A 17,720-nucleotide genomic window follows, 5' to 3' on the forward strand; every position below is an offset into this window, starting at 1 on the left:
AAGAATGAAAAAAAAAATCAGACTGTCTAGCAAGGACTTAATTTAGGGAGAAATTAAGGAAATACTGTACTCCTTTTAATATTAAAATAGTTTGAACCTCCTACTCCATAAGTCTAAATTATGGTAAGCATTTTACACCAAAGGCCTTAAGACCTTTGAGTAATAGCACCTTTGAGTAACTTACTTTCTAAGTGGGGTGGCCATAGGGACCTGGTGGCCTGGCTTCATAGAAACTTCCCTAGTCTAGTCACCTGCGATTCTCTAGGAGCTGGACTGGGGAGGTTGGCTAGGTCTCCTGGGAAGTATATCAGAATTAACTGGGGGACTTTTCACGTCACGTCCTTTGCGCCACCGTAACTCCCCAACTCGAGAACCTTGGATATACAATTGGGTGACAAAGTGAGTTAACAAGGAGTGTAGATGGGTTTCTGTGTCACAGTGGCCTCTTTAAGGTACCTTTCTCTTTTGAGAATGTACTAGACCACGAGTGCCCCTCCAAGTGGAGAGCCATTGGTACTGAGAGAACATCACCTCCGTTAGTGGGAGGGGATCAAAATGACTGAGTAAATAGCGTAAAAATGGACCGTATTCCAATGCCCCTTGAGATGAGGTTAAACTCACAAGGACCATCTCCAAGAAGATTAAATTACTGAAACATCAAAATAACTAGATTATAAGGATACTTGAACTTAAAGAAACACGGGTCACAAAGACAGCACTATAGTAGGGCTCCACTACATTTAGAAAATCCATTAGCCATAAATTAAGCTGCTAATCGGAAAGAAAACTCTAGTTTCAGAGAGTGACTAATTTACATTTGCATGATTAGTAAGATTATTTTTAATTGCATTTGGGGGAAAAAATCTATAGTTATGTTGCCATCAAAGAAAGGAACAATTTAGAATGTCTCAAAAGAAACCACAATTAAATGAGTCCATAACCTATAGCCATGAATCTCACTGTCCTAGGTGAGCAGTAATGACAAAATATTATGAAGCCTGAGCTCTGGAATAAAATTAATGATTGTCTCTTCATAAAGGTGAAGGAATAAGCTGGAGAGAAGACAAAATGTCTGGTGGAAACAGCAATGCAGTGAGGACATAAGTATTCTAGTCCACAGCATCCTTATATCTTCAGTTAATGTTATCCTACTGACAGTATTGTGTTTGTGGAATTAATTTGCATCCAAATGAGAACAGAGCATTTTTAAAAAACACAAATACATACTTACTTTAAAGACTAAGAGGTCACAGAGGGGAAAAAAAAAACCACTTTCACTTCTAAACAATGTATTGATCAAAATATTTTGGATTTCTATGATAAGAGCTGACCCTGAGACCTGGCTTCATAGCACATGACCAGGTGTCCTGAGCCCCTCTATGGAAGGGTCAGCTCTGTTTTCCTCACTGAGGACAAGATGGTTAGTTAAGTGCTCTGTGATCCAGGGCAGAGCAGGCAAAGGAGCTAATAATACTCAGTACTCCAGGCTGGACCGTGTTTCCTCTCCCCAACGTAGTTCTCTTTCTCCTACTTCACTTTTGGTCTATTTCTGCTTTTTAGCCAACATGTTAATCACTGATGAAAAAAATTCCTCTCCTTCTCTGTGGGATCATGCAAAGTTTAGCAGGATGCAAGCTCATACACAAGGGCATTAACCGAGCTGTTCCTAGTGTCCCTTTGCAGCTGGTGGGAGCCATACTCAGAGCCTCCAGCCAGTGCCAACAGCTTAGACAGAACAATACGCATGGAAACAAAAGCATCTGAGTGCCCCTCCAACAGGCCGGCTAATGTGGCACCCAGGACAAGGACAGAGAGGGACTTGTGAGAAACTTACATGTAAAGGGTTCCACTTCCCAGCCTTCCAGGGTGGCAGAAGGAAGAGAACAAACAACGAACATAAGAAAATGTCATAGAGAACATTCTAGAAAAGTCACTGCTCTACATAGAGGGGTTGGGGCTCAAGAAGCTTCATTCAAATCAGCCTCGTGAGTCCATTTTTTAAACCAAAGAGATTCAACTAAGTTTTATTGGAAAAGGCATAAATGGGCATACTGCATCAAGCAACCTTTCTCAGAAAAGTAAAGAAGTTATTCAATTTCTGTTCAGCATAAGTACAACCAGAAAAGGACCAGGGAGACAGAGAGAGGGAGAGAAAAAATACAACAAATAATATTATCATTAAATTTAAAATTATAAATGCAGAACACTGAGAATCATCTTCAGTACAGCAATGCTACAACTCAAAAAATGAACTAAACAGAAGACAATAAAAATTTGGTTTGTGTTTCTAGGAGGTTATGCTAAATTTTGAAAAAAAAATCAGTTTTGATGACATTTGAAATAAATGTTCTCATTGATTCAGAGCAACCAAGAAATGTAATTATCCGGAACATATTAGAAATGGTGAATTTTACTTACCTTGCCTCTTGAAATAGCTTTGCAAGCTATTTTTACGATCAAGTAAGACCAGAAGCAGTTCAAGCCTTGTATTAGCAACAGCAGTAGGTTAAAAACCCACCAGGAAGGATAAGGTCCAACAATCTCCCAACTTTCAAATAGCGTGGAATTTAACACCCTAAGGAAAAGGAGAAAGGTATCATTGAACACAACTTTTCACTTTGCCTTCAAAGAAATTCTAATACCTGCACAGAAGCAGAAAGTCAACAATATCCACTAACCACTCCCTGTCTGCAAAGCTGACCAGGTATTTCAAAGAGTCATCACCTGAACTATTCCCCTGGTGGCAAACATTCATTTTGATTCTAATATGAATGGTGTGTTTATGCTCCCCCTTTTACTTTTGTCATAATTTCTCCCATTAATTTCCATTAAGTTTTTAGTTATAATTCTACCTTTGCTTGCTAAAAGGCTTTTGGAGTTGCTATTGGTCTTCAAATAAGTGAAGAATACTACTCAATGGCATTACACTGCAATAAACAAGGGTAAATTAATTCCAAAAACACTAGCTACGTTTAAAACACATGCCTAGTACAGTGAGAGCTAGAATATACTTAAGATCTAAATCCTGTCCTCAAGTGGTTTATAGTCTAGTAAGGAAACCCTTGGAGGGTTCTTAATTTTGCAAGCTTTCCCCTGGGAAAGAATTGACAATTGAAATATATCATTTTGAAGTGATGCCTTGAGATGAGTATTGGAAGGATTTTCAAAGATTATTGGAATATAATGAATGTACTTAGTTTTAAAAGCATGTACCCAAAAATGGGGCAGTCACCTGTGTAGGTGCATGAGAGCTGGTTTCAGGGTTTGGCTCTCATCCCTGCTGTGTCTGCTCCTAAGACTTTGGAAGTTGACTCCTGCCTTCTGGACTCAGAGAAGAACATAAGCACCGAATTTTTGAATCCCTCTAACTTCCTCGCTTTCCTCCTTCGTTAACTGTAGGGCTGGTTTGGCAATCTAAAAGTGTTGATACTACTCATCTAAGTGCATTTCCCTACCTGCCATTGCAGTGCTTTGCTGGGACCTGACAGGAGAGGTTAGTGTGGACCACACTTAGTGGCTAGGGGGGAGGGATGAAAAACTTGAATATAAGACACAAACCACTCATACAAGAACTGAAGATAGATATACAGAGAATTTTCATAAAAGAAAGAGTATAATGAGTCCTTTAAGAGAGTTTAAAAAAATACTTTATGGATCCACAAAAGAAAAAACTCCACTTATTGCAGTTGGGATAAGGTGTAAAGAAAAAAGAAGAATGAATAATAGGCATAAATAGGTTCCCTGCCTCCAATTTCAGCAACCCGCCTGTATAGGCCAGAATGAGAAGAACAGAGTGTATCTCTAAATAACCCTGCCACACCAGTTGTCTTTCAAGAACAATAAACATAGATATTAAAATCCTAAAATAACAGTATGGAATTGACTTTGACAATTCATTGAAAGTTTATTACTCTATGCTATAGTAGTATTCATTCTTGTGGAGGGGGACCAACATTAGAAAACCTACTAATATAATGCATCATATATCCATAGACCAAGTTAGTAGAGACATAATCACTTCAATAGCAGTGAAAGACATATGGTAATGTTCAATTCTACATTGTTGATATTTAAAACTTAGGCCTCAAAGGACTTATTTAATATGACTTTTAAGCAACTCAAATCAGCAGTTGTCATCATATTTTAGAAACATCAAAATTTTTTGCCTTTATAATCAGGAACAAACCACAAATAGCCAACATTACCATTATTATTTAACATTATTGTGGAAGTTCTGGCCAGTGAGTATGGTAGAAAGTCAAAGACTTCATTTCAAATATGTAGACATTAAATCTTTGTAACTATATTAAAAACAGCAAACAATCAAAATTTCCAATACCAGGAAGCGGTAAAAAATTAGTTTTCATTCTTAATACAGAAATTATGAAATCATGTTGAGTTTCTAATTATAGAGACAAATACATATCATCTCAACTCTATGAAATATACATGCATATACACGCAAAAGAGGGAATAATACTTCCCTGAAAGGAATTAACCAAAACCATTATAGACTTTCTTTGATGAATTAGAGATTATGCATATTTTCCTCTTTACATTCTTCTATTTTCCAAATCCATGCCAAATAATTAGAAAAAAGTACAAGTTATTTGTAAAAAGTAATGTCAGGATAATGCCTATATTCTTGCCTTGTTTATTATAACAGTAATTGTACTTCAGAACTATCTCTGCTTCTTGACATACTATTCATTTGGACATTAGAGAGAAATTAGTTTAATTTGAACAGAAAGAGGTCCTGTTGAAACAGCAACAATGTCTGCGTTATGCTATTCCTTATGGATCAGCCTTGCTGGATTACAGCTTGAGCACCTTCCTCACCATAATGATCTGCTTGGCTTAATTGGAACAGGGTGTCATGCAGTCACTGGTGTCACGGCACCACATTAATTTCTGCAATGCTGCATCAGAATGCAGGGGCTTTGCCATGACAATCTGTGGTGCCTCTGAGATGCAGCTCAAAAGTAATGGGATTTCTTTGAAAATTGAGTTGGCTGCCTGCAGAGACACTTGGGAAAATTTAATCAGTGCACTGATGGATATATCTCTTAGTGAGAAGCTTGGGGAGAAAAACAATGTATTAGGAATTGAGACTTGGAAAGAGAGATCATTATGTCACCTGGACTCTGAAATGAACCCAGGAAAGAGGGTCTTTTTTAAAGCCACAGAATATTATGGATATAGCTGTACCTTTTTTTTTTGGCTAAATATTAACATGGTTATTATAGAATTTGGTCCTTTCTCAGAGGTTAGGGTTAGGAGTATGTACCTTAATGATGCCATTGCAAAACAGAGTTCTGAATAGCAGTTATTCTGAGGGGGGATTTGGGGGAGAAACCATGAGGGAGGCCATGGGATGCTGGAAACATCCTAGAGCTTGATCCACGTGGTGATTACATGGAGTATACAGATAAAACATTTAATAAGGTAAAATGTAGCAGGCTGTACACTGAAGATTTGTTCACTACACTGTATCTATGAATTAAGCCTCAATAAAATAAAATGGAAACAAGTGCTCGGTGGGTCAAACACTGCCAGTTGGCAATCTCTGGTTTGCATAATTACTCTATCAGTGTCCTTCCCACAAATACTCTGTGATCAACATGTGGCTCCTAAGAAAACAGACCTCACCAAATAATAGCCTATAGCATCAAACCTCCTATAGCTGCTCAAAGAACGTGGTGGAGACCTTAGAGGTATAGACACCAGAAAGGACCGTTTTCCTTTTCCTGGACGTTGGGCTCACTTAACCACTAGATGGCACATCACGCATGTACAAGGAGTGTTCCACTAGGTCTGTTCTGCCTCTGCCACTGTGGGTCCCAGCACGGAAATCACTTTTACACCCTCCCTTCTAAGAACCCTAACAATGGAATGAAAGGCTCTAGTCTACACTTCTTTCTTCCCGCAGGATTCTGGAAAGAAATAGATGCCTGCAGGGCAAAGCTGAGCTCCCTGCAATTCATTGGTGACCTGCAGATGCCCCGGTTACCACCCCCAAGGGCTGAGCCTTGATGGGTTATTTTAATGGAGGTTTAATGAATCATAAGAATTTAATCTGATTATGCCCTATAGTTATTTTCTCTCATGCTTACATTTTATGGATGCTTCCTCTTAAATTTGATGATCACAGAATTATTATACAGGCTATAAAGGCAGGGGGAGGGAGGAATGCATACATCCATGCAGAAAAGTTACAATCTTTTTTTTTAAGCAAAAAAACCCCACAGTCTCATTTTAAGATGACATTTACGGCCTGACTCATTCACATTCTAAGCATCCATGTGACATCTGCTTTCCCCTTAAGCTTCAGGGTTCAGTAAGTCTCATACTATCATACAGCACAGTGCAAAAAGCTCTTCAATGGCATCTGATTCGGAAAGCTACAACCAGTGCTTAATTTCTTCATCCTTATCATGACTGTCCACTCAAAGTTCAACCTGATTATCTTTACTATGTAAAGTTAGTTGAACAGTCTCACTTTCAATGGATGTTTAGAAGACCACGGCCCACAGCAAACACAAACTTTGCCTGTGCCCCTTCTCCCCTCTACCGCCACCGAAGACCTCACTCTGAGCCTTGGGTTGTGTATTTCTGGAATAATCTATATAAAAACCACAGCAGTAATGAGATTCATATCAAGTATCCAAAGAGAGTCAAGAGTTAGGGTCAGATGTCACTCTGAGGAGCACCGTGTAACACCAGGGAGGGTCCCTTAAAAAGAAAAATTTGCTTTGTGGTCAAACTAGGATGTTCTTTACCTCAGAGCTTTTGAATGGTCTTGGTTTTTCAAACATTTGTTCTAAGGAACTAATAAGGAAGTTATAAAAAGATTTAGCCACAAGGATATTCATATGAATATTATTTATAATAGCAAATCATTGTAAACATCCTAAATAGTGTCCAAAAATAGGGCACTGATAAATAAAAGCCTTTTACATAAGATGGTTACTGCTGTAGTCCCTATAATTATGTTATAGATAACTATTTAATAAAATGAGAAAATGCTTACAGTATAATGTTAAATGAGAAAAGCAAAGCTATAAAACAATATGTACAGTCCGGCTGGTGTGTCTCAGTGGTTGAGCATTGACCTATGAACCAGGAGGTCACAGTTCCATTCCTGGTCAGAGCACATGCCCAGATTGCAGGCTGGATCCCCAGTAGGGGGCGTGCGAGAGGCAGCAGATCAATGATCTCTCTCATCACTGATGTTTCTCTCTTCCCCTCTCCCTTCCTCTCTGAAATCAATAAAAATATTTAAAAAACAACAAAACCAAACCAATATGTACAGAGTGATCTCATTTTGGTAAAGAAAAAGGTGTAATTTTAAGCATATGAAATGTTAGAAACAAAGGCAAACTATGAACAGAGGTAATCGCAGAACTATGGGATTGGGATATCTTTTTTCTTCTTCGTTTTCCCATGTTCTATAAAATTTCTATGATATTTACCTGTAATATGCATAGGATCACATAAATACATATTAGTTTACGTTAGAATTTGAGAAGACCACATGAGAATGATAATACATGGGCAAGAACTAAGAAAAGCCAAGAAAGGTCTTCACTGGGTCAAAGAGGACAGCTGGTTTTCGCTGAGGCAGATGGATTTCCCAAAAGCCACCTCCCCTGAGTCTCAGAGCCACAGAGGGGCAGCGAGGCTTGGCCAGATGTGGTTCTCCTCAAAGTCCCAGCTTCCTGCTCTAATGTGGAGGCAGCAGCTGGCTACACTTGTCTGTGGTCACAGCAGCTGCTGCCCTCTGCCCCCTGAGGGGAGTGGGAGAAGGTGTGGCTCCCTGGGCACTTTGAGGAGGGAGCGCTCAGGGAAATGCGGGGCCCACCAGTGGTAGTGACGTCCTTGCCCGACTCACACTGCTCACTCCAAAAACAGATGCTCTGATTCCATGTGAACACAGGAAGCCACTCTTTCTGGGTGTGGGATTCGGAGAGGACAGAGGGGGCCACTTAAACACCCATCAGAAGCACACTTGACCACTCTTGTCCCTGGAATGCCAGTTTGTTGGCATGTTTGGAGCTGCTTTAGTCTGAGTTCCCAATATTTTGTGCTTAATAACTGGCCTAAGAACTGTGAAACTGGCCCGGCTTCTGCAATCTCCTTCTGTTATTTTCTTATTTCGTGATCTTGTGAAAGAAATGTATTTTGCAGGATACAAGACAGCTTGTGCAAACTATGATACAATCCCTACAATCTTGCCTTGAGGGGCAGGGGAAATAAACAAGAGAATGGAGAGAGGGAAGGAGATGGGAGGAAATGAAGGGAAGAATGGAAGGATGGGAAGAGGGCAGATGGAGAGGAGAGGAGGAGGAAAGAGATAGGGGACCCTCTTCCCTAAGGCACTGGGCATGTGTGTATCTTAAATCAAGGCCAGGCCCTGCACAAACTCAGTGGGGCATTTAATACCACCCATTTCTGGGATTAAATGTTACACTAATGAAAAGAAAGCCCAAGACACGCTCTAGCTGGTTTTGCTCAGTGGATAGAGCATTGGTCTGGGGACTGAAAGGTCCTGGGTTTGATTCCAGTCAAGGGCACATGCCTGGGTTACGGCTTGGTCCCCAGTGGGGGGCATGCAGGAGGCAGCCTATCAATGATTCTCTTTCATCATTGATGTTTCTCTCTCTCTCTCTCTCTCTCTCTCTCTCTCTCCTTTCTTCTCTGATATCAATAAAAATGTGTGTGTGTTTTTTTAAAAAGCCCCGAGACAAATAGCTGTGCTTAGGAACTTAGGAGAGGGAAGCCCCTGTGCCAAGCTCAGGGCCTGAACCTTGAAGACTTTCTCCAGCTCTAGCTGCCAGGCTAGGAAACTGCCTGGTGGGATCCATTTGCTGGCAGACTCAGGGCAGGTGCATATTCAAACAATTCTCTGAGGAAGAAAGACATATGAACACCTTGTCATGAGAGAGGGCAGGCAGTAATGCAGCACCACCTGCTCGGGGAAGGCATGTGGATTCAGGAGCTGGGGGACAATGACTTATTTTGCAGAAATCCCCATTGCAAACCCATCAAAATACTGGCTCATGCTAAGGATGGCAGTTTTATTTGGTAAAACTCATCTTTGAATAGTCAAAGACAGTCTACAGAGTGCACTGGGGGTTTCATCTAAAAAGCAAAAAAAGTCCAGCTGGCATGGCTCAGTGGTTGAGTGTTGACCAATGAACCAGGAGGTCATGGCTCGATTCCCAGTCAGGGCACATGCCCGGGTTGTGGGCTCCATCCCCAGTGGGAGTGTGCAGGAGGCAGCCGATCAATGATTTTTATCATTGAGGTTTCTGTCTCTCCTTCTCCCTTCCTCTCTTTGAAATCAATGAAAATATATTAAAAAAATAAAAAGAAAAAGCAAAAAAATAATTTAACTAACAGGACAAGATGTTCTTTCTGCTTCTGCTAGTTATAGTGTGTTCAGCTGTGCTTATCCATTTGACCTCAATTACTTCTCTCCAATAGTCCCTGATCATGAATAGGATGTTTACAGTCAACCAGCTGAATATAAGACTTCTCCTCTCACTGACAGAAACAGCAGTAGCCAAGGCCATACCTTACATCACAGAGGAAATTTCGTACACATCATTCAAGACCTGAGTGTACAGGGTCTAGGGGTCTTATCAGGAGGTTTAAGTGGTGTTCAGGGAGCATCGGATGCAGCTTCACGCAAACAGCATAGATGCCGGGGAAAGCACTTCCTCAAGGGAAAACGGATAAAGGATATGAGTAGACATTTCCCAGAAGAAATACAAATGGCTTATGAAAACATGGATAAAATGTCCCACTGTGCTTAGAACCCACCAAATACAAAATTAAAACATGAGACATGTGTGCTCAAGTTTTTGGGGCTGAAGTGTCATGAAGTCCGCAGCCTCCTTTGAGGTGACTTGGCAAACGTGTGTAGGAGACAGGCAATGGACGTTGCAGGTGCTGGCCACTGGTGAATGCAGGGGCGGAGGTTGTGAGTGTTCAGTGCATTTTTTCAAATTTTCTATGGGTCTGAACATGTTCAAATTAACAAATTAAAAGAGAACATTTAAACTATCAAATCATCAATTGTACATTAAAAAGATGATAAAATGCTGTTGTAAAAAATAGTGAGCCGGGCCAGTGTGGTTCAGTAGTTGAACCAAGAGGTCACTGGATCGATTCCTGGTCAGGACACGTGCCTGGGCTGCCGGCTCGGTCCCCAGTAGGGGGCATGCAGGAGGCAGCCCACTGATGTTTCTCTCTCATCATTGTTTCTCTCTATTACTCTCTTTTCCTCTCTCTCTAAAATCAGTAACAACACATTTACAAAAATAAATAAATAAATAAAGTGAAAGCAACACATATGTGGCTGGTCAGAGTGTAAATTAGTGAGTTCTTTATAGAAAATTTGGCCAAACATGTAAAGAATTTTTAAAAGTGATCCTTTGTCCTCATAAATTTACTTTTGAAGTTATCTACCTTTGTCTTTAAAGAAATAAGTTGTAAAAAAATTTAAGTTCAAGAATGTTCATGCTCTACTGTTTTTAATCGCAAATACCTCCAAATGGTTCAAAAGGCCTGTCTGTATGGTAGAATGCTGTTCATACATTAAAATCATGTCTTACAGCTCAATTTAACAAAAAGTGAAGAAAATCAGATTAAAAAGTGTACCCAATATGAGCTCTAATTTTCAAATGTACAAACATTTTATCCACACACAGATAAAATGTAATGAAAAGAAAATATTCCACAAGGTTAACACTGGTTACTCCTGATTCCAGGGATCAAAGTACTTATATGCATATATGCATAATCCATGGGTACAGACAGTAGTGCAGTGAAAGTCTGGGGAGGGGGCGGGAGTAAGGGGGAGGGGGTCAATGGGGAAAAAAGTGGGACATACTTTCAACAAGAAAGATAAATTTTTGCAAATAACATTTCCTGTACTAGTTTCCAAATGCACTATTCTTGTAATTTGAAAAAATACTTGAAATATTTTTCGAGGGTGATTTAGTAAGAAAAACTTTTACCCTTTCCAGTTAGTTCAAAACACCTATTTGTGTTCCCCTTTAGGGGGAAGAGGTGAAGCCGAGGGTCAGGGCCAGGGCTGAACACCGTCAGGAAGGCCCTGGTGGACACATGCAGTAGAACTCAGATCTGAGCCGCAGCTACTGGGTTTTAGGGTTTGCATTCCTATTCGTAAGTATCCTTAGCGTGGCACTCGAATGGTAGTAAAGAAACAGGTCTAAGAGGAAAAACTCAGGGGGCCAAAAGGGCCTCTCAGATTATTCTGCCCAAATCTCCCTTAGACTGAGGTCACACGTGGACCATGATGGTAGAGATGGGCCTCCGTCTGTGGTCTGGTCCCGGGGCTCCCGCTGTTAGGATGAAGAGTCTGGGGTGAAGCATATACTAGTAGCAGATGCTCCACAAACACCTTTTTTGGGGGGGGGTAAATATTTTTGGTTAACTTATAAACATGCATGTGATTTTTGGAAATTATTAAATATCAGCTTTTAATGGAAATGGTGTTTTTCACTGTAAAATGAATTCTCCTTAATGTGTACAATTCAGAGACCTCATTTCTCCACTTCCCACCTTGTGCCATGTGTTTCAACGAGCCTGTTCTGTAGGACAGTTCCCAGCCTGGCTGCTCATTGGAATTCCCTCCAGAGACTATAATTTAAATGGACTGGGGTACAGGCTAGGTGGTGAAATCTTTAAAAGGTCCTGGATAATTTCAATGTGCAGACAAGTTTGGGATCTGCTTCTGTAGGCTTTTTTCTTCTTTTGTTCTCTATTTCCTTCCTTCCTTTCTTTTTTAAAAACGACATAATTCTGAGCAACTTTTTTAAAAATATATTTTATTGACTTTTTACAGAGAGGAAGGGAGAGAGATAGAGAGTTAGAAACATCGATGAGAGAGAAACATCGATCAGCTGCCTCCTGCACACCTCCTACTGGGGATGTGCCCGCAACCAAGGTACATGCCCTTGACCGGAATTGAACCCGGGACCCTTGAGTCCGCAGGCTGACGCTCTATCCACTGAGCCAAACCGGTTATGGCAACTTTTTTTTTAAATTGATTTCAGAGAGGAAGGGAGAGGGAGAGAAAGATAGAAACAGTAATGATGAGGGAGAATCATTGATCGGCTGCCTCCTGCACACCCCACACTGGGGATCGAGCCTACAACCCGGGCATGTGCCCTGACTGGGAATCGAACCATGACCTTCTGGTTCATAGGGGGACGCTCAACCACTGAGTCACACTGTCTTGGCTCTGAGTAACTTTTTGATCCATTCTTGCTCTCAGTAGACATAATGGTTAGAGTCTTTTATGCTGGTGTGTGCCTGAATGACATTTACAAGGCTATGCATGGAATGTTTTAAATTCTGTCGCCCTCCCCTTCTCCCACTTTTTTCTTGAGCATCAGAATTCCTAATTCTTGAGGTTTCAAACTGCTCCAACTCAAGAGATACTTGAGGACCCTACTCTTCCCAGCTCTTTTTCACCCTCCTTTGAGCCACTCAAAGCTTATGTTTAACCTCCCAGAATTCTGCAGAAATCATCCTTTGAAGAGGGAGTCTGAAACATGAGTTTGTAAACACATTCAGACAATAGCAAAGCCCAAGGCAGAGGAGGGAGAGTGTCTGCAGCACCAGCGTAAGAAGCCCAAAGCCTCAAAGGAAAATGGTGCCCTTATCCTTGCCCAGATGTAATTCATATAAAAAATGATTCCTAACCAGGTAACAATGTGAACATATCCTTCCTTTGTGGCATGGAGAATCAAGTAAATTTTTGTTAAAATATAAAAATATATCTATAATAATAAAAGCATAATATGCCAATTAGACTGGAAAGTCACGGTGGCGGGGGCCGAGCCCCTTGCATGAATTTCGTGCATCGGGCCTCTAGTATTTTTAAAATGTTATGGCCCACTTCGCTTCTGTCCTGAGCAGGGCCTTAGTTGCCGTCCATTAGGTCCAGTATGGAGCATCAGTGAGTGTTTTCAATTCATCACCCTCCCTATGATGACTTGGGCCACTTAACATCCACGTTTGCTGAAGAGAGAGCCAGGTTTGTTGTAGAATTCTACCTGAGAAAAATACTCCCCTTCAGATTCGATCAATACCATCAAGTTTCCTAAGATATATCACTGGGCTTATTATGTCATATTCAGGGAGGTCGTATTCAGGGAGATTGGCATGTTGACCTTTGCAAAGCAACTCTTACAAGGCCCCAGCTAGTAATGCACCATCCCTTCACCTTACATGGAGGCGCTCCCTCAGGAAGGCAAATGCAAACCCTGACACCAAGCTGCCATCTTCATTAGTCTGCTTCTCGAACTAGGGGGGTGGGGGAGGAGTAAGATTGGCCTTAAGTATTTTGAAGCCCTGGGAAAATTATCCCTTCCTCACCTAAGATACTGACTCAAGTGAAAAATCAGTCCACCTGGAAAGGCAACCAAAGTCCCGAACGAGCAACTATCCCAAGGAGGCGGGTGCTGAGGGGAGCAGGGAGCCACCCTACTGCTATGTAGTAGAGTTGTTGAAAGGTTTCGGGGATAATCATAACCGTTAGAGTCACTCTCCTTCTTTAAACCTTCTAACCATCACCCACTGAAATTAGAATGAAATCCCAAACACCTCTCAAGGCCCACAGAAGTCCCTAAATTTGGATCTCTCCAACCTTAATTCCTACCTTCTCCCTCTTGTTCATCACACTTCTTTCTTTTACTTTTTTAAATATATTTTTATTGATTTCAGAGAGGAAGGGAGAGGGAGAGATAGAAATATCAATGAGAGAGAATTATTGATTGCCTGCCTCCTGTATGCCCCCTACTGGGAATCGAGCCCACAACCTGGGCATGTGCCCTTGACCGGGAATCAAACTGTGACCTCCTGGTTCATAGGTGAATGCTCAACCACCGAGCCACAATGGCTGGGCTCAAGCTTCTTTCTGTTCCAGGAATAGGCCAACACTGTTCCCACCTCAGGGTGATGGCACCAGCAGTTTCCTATGCCTGTCCTCTTCCTATGACTTGTCCTTTAACGTGTGTCTATTTCATTGTAGATACTTTTCCAGGATCTTATTGCCTCCCGCTGTAAAGCACAAGCTCTGAGAGTAAATGACTGCATTTGACCTGCTTTGGATCTGTACCGGCACTATGAACCCCATAGTATACTGGGTGCTGATAAGATAACAGGGGCTACTGATCAATCTCCATTCCAAGAAAACTGATGGTAGACATGGCTCTCACTTCAGTAGCCAGAATATCCCTCCTGGACACACTGATTTACAAGTACAGACAGACAGGGCTGCGCCTCACACTCGCCTTGCAGTTATTTATACTCATAGGCATAATTTGTCAGTGTACTGTGCCACAATAATTGCTTTTGGCCTGCTTACTGCCAGGACTTCAGTTTCAGCAAAAGCATTAGACACGCAACAGAAAAAAGAATGAGAACATTAGCCCCTGCAAATAAAGTTATTAGGATGGTAGGCATAAAGGGGATGAAACCTCACATGGAGGCTAACACAAAGTGACTTTGGGAGCCTTTTCAAGTGAACTCCATCTCAGGCAGAACTGAAGTAAATTGCAATACCAACAAAATGCTAACACTATGCATTTTTATCATTATCCACCAGGAGTTGTTTTTCCTCTGCAAAGTAAGACAAATGGCAGTCGAGTCAAAGCTCAGATTTTTCTCTCTAGAGCTCTGATTGAAGTCGGGCCCTCGTTAACTGTGGAGCTGCCGAGAATTCGCTCATCCTTTGAAATAGGTGGATGTTGAAATTGATGTTTTCATATACCAACGGTACGACTCTGGGACTTCTATGTTATTGGCATGCCCCTGGCACCAAGGAGTGAAGGCTCACAATACTATTATTGCTGCTCCTGAATGCAGCACGGGCACATTTACGGACTTAGAATGTGTGTAAGGACACCCCTTTAAAGTGTGCCCACCTGAGCTAAGGGCCGTGGTCCTAAAATAACCATTTCCTTTATTTCTATGTGAACTTTTTTCATAAATTTGGTTTTCCAGCTAAGTTTGTCTTATTTTGTTTTAAATACTCCTACATACATATATAATACATATATGTGCATATATAAAATATATATGTATATATAATTATATATAGCTATTTATCTATCTACCTATCATTGCCTGCCTGGCACCTCCAAAGCCAAATTCACATCCCCCCAAAAGCTATTCTTATTGCAAATAACACCACTACCACCACTACAGCCATTCCCATTATTAAGCATTATAACTTCAGACATGTACTATTGTTTCCATCCCCAAATTTTGCAGAAGAGGTTACAGTGAGCAGGTAATTCACCCAGATTCATACAGGTAGAATGATAGAGCCAGGATTTGAACACATACAAGGTTATCCAGAACCCATTCCCTTAACTACCATCTCCTTCCTTAGTTAATGGCCTTAGGCCCCATTGAGTTACTTAAATTAAAATTGTGGTGTCAGCCTTTATATCTCCATCAACTTTACCCATCCCCTTTCTAACCAATCTCCTAAATTCTTCTGGAATACATTGACTTCTGTCTACCGCAGCTACTACATCTGTACTCTAAACTACTTATGCAGTTACTGTATTAGGTTTCTAATTAGTCTCCTAGTTAGATCTTGCTTCAAGGTATCATAAACAAAAAGACCATGAGAGCAATGAAATCATGTAGCAGTATCTGGTCAGGAAGTGATCGTCCAAATAGTCCACAAGAAGTGTATTTTTAAAAATCAGACTGTCACTGTGAACAATTTCAAAACACTTTCTCAAGTCCCGGGGAGATCCTTGAGCCCCCAGTGGCCACACTAACCCAAACTCATTCTTAAGATGACAGATTCCAAGTCATTCCTCGGGGAATTATTCTCTGACCCTCAGAATAGATTGGATTCTCACAGCAGCCAATACATCTTCATAATACTCACCACTGTAACTGGGACAGTGATGTCTGCCTCCCTAATTGAAAGGGCAGGGACTGAAATGTTTGCCTTTTCATTAACGGTCTCATTACCTCCTAGAATATTTGGCAAATTGTACGTTTCAATTACTTGTAGGATAAATGGAATTTTTCCATAATTACAATGGCTTTAACATTTTCTGGTTCTGAAAGTAATATGTATCATGTAGAAATTTCAGACTATGTAGAAAAAGTTAAAGTAAATTCCTTTCAATTTTTTCTTCAAATTGTTCTTGATCCATATTTATTTTCACCTGTAGAGAACCAACTTTGTGTGAAGTGCTATTTAAACAACAATGTGTATGTAACTGAAAATCCATGGGATTTTCCCTACATCAGACACCAAATATGCTTAAATTCTGGAAAAGGACACAACACTGATCTTTCCCTCACTCTTTTCTGCCATATTGCACTTTTCTAATCAGATCCTAATTTTTTTTTGAAATATGTTTTTATTGACTTTAAAGAGAGAAGAAGGGAGAGGCAGAGAAACATTGATTGGCTGCCTCCTGCACGTCCCTTCCCCCACCCCTCCCCCTTACTGCAACTCAGGCTCTGACCAAAAATCTAACAGATGAGCTTGGTGCATGGGACAATGCTCAACCAACTGAGCCACACCAGCTGGGCTCAGATCCTAATTTGACCCAGAGAGTTTAAGGCAAATCTCTCTAAATGTTGGCTCTTTTAAACTCAACTTCTCTCCTACATTCCTTCCCATCCTCTACATACCCTGCTAGACAATAGAACAGTTGCATTACATAGTGTAACACTGAGGATTCAACTATTTGTGCTTAGCAAAAATTAAATTAAAAAGCATAAAATAATGAGAACAAAAGAAAAATAAGTTAAATAATGTGGAAGAATCCAACAGCCATTTTCTTAACTCAAGTTAGGGGACATGAATCTTTTCTACCCTTGGACATTCTCAGCTTTTACTTTACTTGCCTTTCATAGTGAGACCATCTTATTGCACATGGTCAATTTAGGGATATATATACTCAATTTTTACATATGATCTAACCTTGCAACCAATTTTCTGAGTAAATTCTATTCCATTTCATATTGTGTTTTTCCCTCTTTGCTTTTGCGCATGGTGTTACTTTGGCATGGCTTGCCCTTCCTCCTGTTTATTACGTATTAATTCTTCAAGGCCCAGCTCAAATATCACTTCCTCAGTGAAACTATCTTTATGTTCCTGATCACAATCAATCAAAACTTCTATTGCGCCCCTACTATAAAACTGTACTTCTATTGGCTACTTCTGGTTGCCTTCTGTGGGTAGACTAGTTATCCAATGTCAGAGGTGGATTGCAAGCTTTTTGGAGTAGAGGAATCATATGCATTTTTGTATCCTTGCTGATCAGCCCTGAGCCCGAGTAAGCCTCTGATAATTTATACTTGGTTTAAAAACAGAACCTCATGAAATTTTCTTTCATCCATAGCATATTAAAACATCTGTGATACAAATACTAAGTTATAATATTGTTCTATGCTTACTTCAAAGTCTATCTCTCACTTGATTATTTGCTTAATATATTCAAGTTCTTATCTAAGGAACAATAGTGAATCTTAAGCTAGAGTTTAAAATGTTTTGAAGTTCTAAACTTCCATAGTCTTAGCAGAGCACACCTATCACAATGTTAAAATCTCAATTATATAAAAAAGGATAATTTAGATGCATCACCAGCAACAAAAGTATCTATTTTCTGTTTGGTTCCTGATAAACTGCCGCTGTTTATTGT

At 40.5% G+C, this 17,720-nt stretch overlaps 1 protein-coding gene across 5 annotated transcripts in view; it reads right to left on the minus strand.

Moving 5' to 3' along the window:
* Window positions 1–17,720, minus strand: part of CERS6 (ceramide synthase 6) — a 251,703-nt gene that overhangs the window by 7,186 nt on the left and 226,797 nt on the right. For 3 of the 5 annotated variants that reach the window (XM_023745271.1, XM_006083175.3, XM_023745268.1), the window contains 2 exons: window positions 2,419–2,575; window positions 1,835–1,858 (listed from right to left, as the gene is read on the minus strand). The exons of 1 other annotated variant lie outside the window; for it this stretch is intronic. In XM_023745271.1, the coding sequence (XP_023601039.1) occupies window positions 1,835–1,858; window positions 2,419–2,575 (181 nt within the window). The remainder of the gene's footprint in view (window positions 1–1,834; window positions 1,859–2,418; window positions 2,576–17,720) is intronic. One more of the 5 variants, XM_006083176.3, reaches the window with a different exon arrangement.

This window comes from Myotis lucifugus, unplaced genomic scaffold (genome assembly GCF_000147115.1).
Source record: "Myotis lucifugus unplaced genomic scaffold, Myoluc2.0 scaffold_5, whole genome shotgun sequence".
NCBI classification, from domain to species: Eukaryota; Metazoa; Chordata; class Mammalia; order Chiroptera; family Vespertilionidae; genus Myotis; species Myotis lucifugus.